General features: G+C 37.3%; 1 protein-coding gene across 1 annotated transcript in view; it reads left to right on the top strand.

The window, feature by feature from the left end:
- TNKS (tankyrase) overlaps window positions 1-8,746 on the top strand; it is a 2,150,186-nt gene that overhangs the window by 1,604,354 nt on the left and 537,086 nt on the right. Inside the window, exon 21 of the mRNA XM_044060937.1 lies at window positions 1,891-2,011. Coding sequence (XP_043916872.1) covers window positions 1,891-2,011 — 121 coding nt within the window. The remainder of the gene's footprint in view (window positions 1-1,890; window positions 2,012-8,746) is intronic.

Here is an 8,746-nt window from a genome sequence, read left to right as displayed (position 1 = left end):
AGTGAGTAATCATTTTCTGGAAATACACTGCTGTCTCCAATTTTTAATACTTTTTCCTTCTGCCATAGTTTTGTCAGGTGTAATCATTTTATGCTGATATGATTGCATCTTTACTAACACATGTCTTGGCTGCTTTTTCATGTCATGATTAGGAGCATACACACTATGTGCTCTCAATTATCAAATCGTATGTATTTGCACTTTCATAAAATTAATGTCATATTTTCCTTCCAGGTTCTCTGATACAGTAGATAATCTCAATTTTTTGTGCCTACCATGTCTTCTAATTCTGCTATTTTTGAAACAGTTCTTGTGATTCGTGCTTATCCAGCTTTTTTTTTTGTCTATCTCAGCCTCTGATTTTTGCAGTCTTAGCAGTTCATCTGAGTAGCTAGTTAAAACGTATTGTATTTTCCATCCTTTTATTTGTTTTTATTTCTTCAGAGTTTCAGTTATTTTAAACACCTCTGAATACAGTTAACTTATTTCTTCTCTGAATTATTGGAAGATTCTTCCCACCCAGAGTTTTTTCCTTCTCCTTTTCTGATTGATTTTCTCTAACTTTTTCCAAATGTCTTCTTTGGTGGCATCCATTCAGCGTAATTACTAGCCAGTAACTGAATTCTACCCAAATTGGTAGCATTTGATATCCTACTTTTCCTAATTTCATGAGAGCTGTAATCAACCTGTTGATCAGTGTACAGCAGTCTTGGAAGTTCCAGAACTTTGTATTGTTGTCTAAAATGCAGCTAAAGCATAGTTTTCTTTTGTTGTATTTGTTTTAACACTGTATTGGTTAACAACCACAGGTTGTTTTGTTGTTTGGTATATGGAATATGTACCTCAGTCAGCATTTAAGGGCATGTTTACTTTATTTGAAAGGTGTTTATGTATTTTTTCCTTTATTCTTACAATAAGCTTTTATTTTCATAGTAATAACTTTAAGTAGAGTGTGTTATGCTCAGATTTACTCCCTTTTCTAATTAGTACTTTTACTAGCTGACAAAGACATGTGAGAGGCTCCTCTAACTTTAATCAGATGCACGATTTGTTCAGTTTGTTTTTTTTCCTGGAGTTTTATTTGCCCTATGTACTGTGGTGAGTGTTACATTTAAAATTAAGGGGTCAGGGCAGAGGTTATAAATTGTTTTAGTTTTTGTTTTTAAACCATTGCTGCTATTTTAACCTGATCTATGCATTTATTTGTTTGTATGTATGTACACAGTTTCTGTCAACACATTGTATATACTAACCAGAGTCGTAGCTAAGTTAGGTGGTTACCGTATGTAGCCCTCAGACTTGTGCCTTCCCAGAAGGTGAAGGAAAAATACTTCCAGAGTTGAACACACAAAAACAAAACAAAAAACAGACTCTGAACTTTAACAAAGGGCTTATGCAAGCTGTTTGCTGCAGTTAATAATATGCACATTTGATTGGTAATAGCTGTGCATCTTAAATCTGGAATTGCATATGTACCCAATTGGCATCTGCCAATTGCACTCCCAACAGCTTGTGCCCTTTCTCGGCCTAATTACCTGAATCAAAGTAACATGCAGTGCAAGATATAATATGCTTTGCCTGCATCAATGGATACCCAGCACTAGGCCTGTATTAGTACTTCACAGAGAAGGCGACACAGATTTTACAATTTCTGGTCAAGAGAAGACAACATAAAAGTGGGTATAACCCAAACGTTTTAAGTTACTGTTCCAGTGGCCGTCCCTTTAAGAAATCCTGTTATGTTAAATGTAATTATACACACTTAACACAAACTTGTGTTGTTGCCATTTTCTGAGGATTATTTGTAGACACAAAAGTTTAATATGTGAGGGGATGGAATAATTAACATATTTACATATTCACTTAGATCAATCTGTTTCATACTTTTAGATCACTTTAGATGTGCTGGCTGATATGGGTCATGAAGAATTGAAAGAGATTGGCATAAATGCTTATGGACATCGTCACAAGTTAATTAAAGGAATGGAGCGTCTCCTAGGAGGACAGCAAGGTGAGTTTCAAGAAAATCATCCCTTTCTTGTACAAAAAATAGCCGTACCATTTTTTAATGTGCAGTGTACCACAGCAGGATCTTACACTTATATATAGATCTTTTTTCCTTTCTCTTTTTCAGTAGTCTTAGAAAATTACTGAATGTGGAGTTTTGCTGTAGTTTGTTTATTAATACACAAGTAGGTTGTAGCTGCTTTGTGTCTTGTTTATGATTTGTTTTGGCTAACCATAATATCATATCAGAACCTCCTTTGTGCCTTATTAAATCCAAAAAGTGGCAGTACAAATCAAAGCACTGAAAACTCAATGTAACTGTGCAGACTTTCTGACATTTTTGTAGTATGCGTGTTTGTTGCAGTTGGTAATTGATTCATCTTTCTGCGGTTGGAAGGACAGCCCTGTTGAAAGTAATTCCAATGGAACCAGCTCACTGCCTGTCTTCTGAGAATGATAAACAGTTTTTGCATTTGAAAGCTGTGCATATCTGTCTTCCAGGATTCTATGTATTCAGTACTGTTACACCGGTATCATTGGACGTCTCTGCTTTGTGGTTGTTTTTTTTAAAGAGATTGATGAAGGGAAGGAGTAGCGGGGTGGAAGGGAGTCGCTTACTGGTATGTCATCACCAACAAGGCAGTTCAGTGGCTAGTTTGGCCTGATCTGTAGACAATATTGGCATACCACAGATTCTACCCCAGTTGAAGTCTTTATGGCTGCAGTTTTTTAGTAAAAACATGTTGCCTTTGCAGCATGTGTTTTACGCTGAACCACATTATTTATCACTGCAATATTTAATTTGATGCCACACTTGATGTTTTGACAATATGCCAAGGTGCTAAGTGTCCCTCATTTAATAGGTCTAGAGTGGAGGAAAATAAATGGCTGTAGAGACAGCGGATCATTTCCAAACAAACAAAACGTGCAGTTGCATTTGGGAATGGTAGTACTGGATTTTATTTCTGAGATAGAAAACAGAAAGCACTTTGTTGCAGGCAGTCAGGATCGAGTGCAACACTCCCCTAGCTTGTAAAAGAACTGTTGCACTGGTTTGAGCATCAGTCTCTAAAGTGTGTGAAAATGCAGGAATACCGTTCCATCAGCTCTACATATCTCAATGCACTGGGCTAACATGGATCATGTAAGGTAGGAATACCAAGTTTACCAAAAAAGTGGAGAACTTTTGCATTTAAAAATGTTGCCATTTTTACTGCATGTTTCACCAAGTGTGTGTGTTTTCTGGTCAGTGTAATGAATAACATAATGGCATTCTTGTACATACTAATTTGAAGCTCCAGGTGGATCTACCAACTTGTTCCACCTTATTTTTGCCGAAAGAGGGAAAAGATTCGGCATTAAATCTCTTCATGTACCGTCACACTACAGGAATGGGTATTTTTTTTCTTAAGCTTTACTTTTTCTCCATTTTTCTTGATATTGAATGACTGGCATGACATTAATGTGAGAAAAAAGATAGTTTAACGGTATGCAGTAAAGTTTTTTTTTTTTCAGTAGAGTGTTCTAGAATCCTCTTATACTACTGAGTTTACACATTTGTTATTGTACCAGGGATTCTGAAATTCATTATTTTATCTAGGTGTCTCTTTGCCATACACTAATTCTGTGCTTCCCAGTTCAACACTTGTACGGTATTTTTTAAACGCCTTTATTAAATTCCCATATTTTAAACAATGTCATAGGTACACATACATTAATAGAAAATAAACCACAGTAAACATTTTTAGTTTTTTTCATGCAATATCTATTTGTTTTCTTTTTAGCAATTAGCAATTATTATTTACTCCAACATTATATAAATTGCTCAATTGCGGCCTTACTTTAAACATCACTCCTACCCCGAACATTATTTTGCATGTAATTTTCGCATAAATCCTATGTATTTCAATGCAATATGCTCCCATTTTGTAAAGATCTCACCTCCAGTTATTTTCTCTTACTATATGCCTAACTTTAATTACAATTGGTTTAGATTTTGATTTTCCATTTCTAGTCATTCTTTTGACAGCCAATAACATTAAACTTGTTAAGGCCTTACTATATCTTTGTAATAAGAATAATTTCCTTAGCTGCAACCATTTGCTGTCCCAACATTACTGTCAAAGTGCTTTGTAGGGAATTTTCAAAATCTGCCAACTTGTTACATTTCCAAAAAACATGTTCCCAGTTAAACTCTCTTTTTCCAATCACACCTTGAGTATTTGCTTTCTACCTGTGGAAAAAGTCCGCTGAGTCTGCTTGGAGTATAAAATACCTTTGCAAACACTTCAGAAATTGTATCATACCTGTACAATATTAGTAATTTATACACTGGAGGAAAAGGCCTGCCTTGCTTTAAATGTCACGCCACTTCATTTGTATAACTCCTCTATTTTTTATATGCTTGATGTGTTAAGTTTTCGTAGGAAAGCTTCATACTTAAAGGTTCCTGTTATTATGTACATGGGCGAGGTTATGTCCTTCTGGTGGAAATTGTGTCCCTATTGTGGAGAATCTGAAATTTGTCATACACCAAAAAGTAAAATTATCTAGTGTAAGACTCAACAGTAGGGGGGTACTTTTTGGAGTAGACTCTGTTTTTGTGGGGATATTAACTTTGTGGATATTGGAGAATGTGATTGGATGAGAATAGATGTAATTTGCTTAGTTTACCACACTGTGGATAAATGGGAAACATAATGTAGCTTGTTAGGGTTAGAATAAAAGACACAACTAAAATCAGGGTATTATGCTTCCTGTACTGAATAGTTTGAAAATCTGGAAGGCATATTGGACATTCTTTTATGTCAGTTTATTCTGTTCAAGAGCTGCTTCTCTGAAACAGGGAAAAGATGAGAGGGATGTGTTATAGAAGAACTAATCTGCCCATAGTTAGGAAGGTTAGAGCAGACCCATGCAGCATTAATCTGCTCTTCCATTAAAAACAGCCATACAGAACATTATCTACACAAAGTAAGGAAGTAGTCTAAGAACTAAGCCAGCATGGAAATGGGGAAAGGAGATTTTGCCAAATGGGAAGACTGCAAGTAGGGGTCTAGAAAATAAGCAAGGGGGTGCTTGAATTTACTGAAGAAAATTAGCAAAAGGAAAAAAAGTTTTAGGAGCAAATAACTGGATAGGGAAAGGTAGTAAATTGGGATAAAGCCAAACAAAAGTTTGGAATGCATGGTAGAGACTGCCTTTCCTGCCAGGGATTAATAACAGTGTCTGTTGAGAGAAAGGGATATGGGAGTGCTAAGTGAAATACCAAGCAAACATTGTTATGGTAGAGTTTCTATTTGAATCTAGAACAGAAGCTGCTATTGAAAAAGGGATAATTCATAAGGTGTGGAAAATATTGCAGTCTAACTATGAGAGTCAATCAAAGGAGGTTAGAAGAGAAAGGCATTGGGTGAACATTTGTATGGCTCCCAGGTATGGAGCAAAGTCCATAAGGTTTAGTATGTTTGCTTGGTATTTTTTTTTTACCCCAAGCAGACGTCATATAATTTTTCCTCAGCTAGACAGCAAATGATGGAGGCTTTTATCAAGTTTAATGCTGTTGGCTGTCAAAACAAATTACTAGAAAATGGAAAAAAATCAAAATCTGAACCAAGTGCAACTGAATTATGGAATATTGCAAAGGAGATAAAAGAACTGGAGGTGGTATTGTTAGAAAATGGAAGAAGTAAATTGCATAAAATTAAACAGAGTTTATGAGAGCAATATATGCAGGATAATGCTCTGAAGGAAGAGGAGTTGCATTTAAGTGAAGGAATAAATTGAGCAATCTATGTAATGTTGGAGAGAATGATAATTGCTAAAAAGATAACATATGTAAACTACATTAAAATAAAGGAAATGTCACTGTGGTTTTGTTTTTTCCCATTAATATATGTGTACTTCTGGGCGGCCGCGGTGGTGCAGCGATTAGCGTTGCCACCTCACAAGAGGTTCTCCGGTTCGATCCTCGTCTGGGTTGCCCTCTGTGCGGAGTCTACATGTCCTCCCTGTGGTCTCGTGGGTTTCCTCCGGGTGCTCAGGTTTCCTCCCACATCCCAAAGACATGCTGTAGGTGGATTGGACACTCTAAATTGGCCCTAGGCATGAGTGCGTGCATGTGTGTGCCTTCTGTGGAAGGTTGGGCACTGGGCTGGCAACTCAACACTGTAAAAACTCCACTGCCAATCGTGAGCAGACAGGTGATCCGCTGTGGCGACCCCTAACCGGGAAAAGCCAAAAGAAGAAGAATAATAATACATGTGTACTTAGATTTTTATGTAATGTGATTTAATAAAGATGTTTAGAAAAGGGTAAAGAGTATTGCAGTAGCTGAGGCAAGAAAGAACCAAAGCATGAGCCGCTGTCCTAAAGTCCAAATATGGAAAGTAACACTTAATCTGAGCAATATTTTTCAGCTTGAAGTAAAGTACTTTGATGATGGCTGTCTTCTGGTCCTTCATTTTAAAGTTGCCAGGTACAGTACACATTAGGAACACAGGACAAATATTCCAACTGATTTTGTCTTTAAATAATTAGGAGTGAAGTAGTGGAGCATTACATGACTTGAATAGTGTCGTGCACTAACATGACTTTGATCTTTGTTGGGTTTAATCAGATGCAACTACAAGCCATTCAAATACATCAAGAGAAAAGGAGAGATGTAGATGAATGTCATCTGCATAAGCATGATACAAAATACCACCAATGACCAAATGTAAGTGGAAACATATGGAACATAAACAACAAGGGGGCAAAATCAAGCCCTAGAAAACTGCATTTCCACGGATAAAAACGTAAGGATTTCAAATAAGAAACTGCTTGTTGATACTGTCGTGAGAGGTTAACAGACAGCTAACTCAAGAACAGAGCCTTATAATCCACACTAAGTCTTCAGTTGCTCAGTCAGAATCCAGTGGATCACACTCTTGGATTTTGCCAAAAGAATTAGTAGAACCATGGTAGTATATTGACAGTGATCTCCCACCATCAGGTGATCATTAACCACTGAAATGATTTTTTTCTCCATTTATATGTATGTATGTATGTATATTATGTATACACCCATATTTGTATTTGTATATGTGTATACCTGCCTGTTATGTATATCTCCTATGCCCCAGCCCTCTCCTTTTCTTTTTGAGCCCACTGCTGGACTGAAGCCTTGCACAAACAGATTTGTGTTGCTGCTCATCATTTTTGATTAGCAGTGAAGAGAGTGTCATTCCCATTCCATTCTGCAGCAGACACAACTGACGCTGACACATGCAGCCAAGAATGGAATGAGACTATGCTTCTGAGTCCAGAAGAATGAGAAAATTTAAATCTTCTCAAAGGAATCTAGCCTCAACAGTGTGAGAGCTCACTTAGCAGCTGTGTCTCTGTTTTACCAAGAATTTAAGTCCTCATCCTTGAATCCCTGTAATACTTTTCACAGAGGTGCCTTTTTACTTACAGGATCCAGTTCCTTAGAAATTCTGTTTGACTTGGAGAAGTTAGTGTGTCCCCCTTTTAAAAGAGTGGCTACAGCAGAGGTAAGGAATTTGCCCTAAAAGTTTGTGTTTCTAATGTCAGTAACATCAGCTAGGTGGGTGTCAGAGCTACAGGTTCTCTCTTGTTGCCTTCCCCTCCATATCTAATGTTCCATAATGATAGGATTTCCTTGAGAACCAACCCAACCTTCATGCCTATAGTAGCTTCAGATGTGAACAATATTGACTCTGTTAATCTCCTCAATTTCTCTCCTGAATTTTGTAACACAGGTGAGTACAAATTGCATTCTTTACTTGTACATGGGCAGTTGTAATTCTGCATTATCAGAAGCAAAGATCATAGAAAAGACTAGGCCAGAAGACATCTCAGGTCACTCGGCCCAGGTAGCTATCCAACTTGTTTATTCATCTGTTATGTTTCCAGCAGTAGCTCTATATCAGGAAAGCTGATATTGCTCATTATGGAAGAGCTGTGTCTGCTTCCATATCCTTTTTTTCAGGAGTTCTTCATTGGACAGCTTTGAAGTGGGATTTAGTGCACACTTTTGCAAGACACTATAAGCTGGCTGTAATTTCATGATCCAGGTTTTCCTTTGAAGCCACCATCCTTTGATGTATTCTGTCTTGAATTCACCAAGATGTTTAGCTGGGGAGTCTGTCCTGGATTTGAAGTGGATGAATTAGATCATGTAAGACATGAAAGTTACATACTTACCATAACATTAGTACTTTGTGATCCGTACTCCTCAACATTAACGTACCCTCTCATATTCCACCTCTTGATGAATAATTTTCCAATCATGCAGACCTACTGAGCAATATTTGAGCCCTTTGTTTTCGTAACCATCTGTCCAGCTGGTCTCACCTGGTTCTCTTTTCTCTCAAGCTAACTGCGTGGATTCTCCATTTGCCTAATAGTGGGAGGTTTGGAGTTATGTATGCATAGAAGTGGATATCATTAGCCTTTGCGCAACCTCATTCCAGAGAAGAGAGTGAAGTATAATGCTTTATGGGACTAAAGTCTTGAGCTTTGAGAGACCGGGTCTATATTATAAGATTGACGTTTGAAAACATAGAACAACATATGGTTGACACCATATGGTCAATGTCTTCAAACATCGACCTTATAAAAACACAAAAAAAAGAAAAAAGTACCCTAATGGGTTTAAGGAGGAGGGCAAGCACCTTGCAACCCCCAAGTGGGGAGTTGCACCCCCTGCTACTTAAATATAGAGCGTACTACATTG

The sequence above is a fragment of the Protopterus annectens genome, chromosome 2.part0 (assembly GCF_019279795.1).
Source record: "Protopterus annectens isolate FY-2018-M chromosome 2.part0, PAN1.0, whole genome shotgun sequence".
Lineage (NCBI taxonomy): Eukaryota > Metazoa > Chordata > Ceratodontiformes > Protopteridae > Protopterus > Protopterus annectens.
This window is presented reverse-complemented; position numbering and strand designations above follow the sequence as displayed.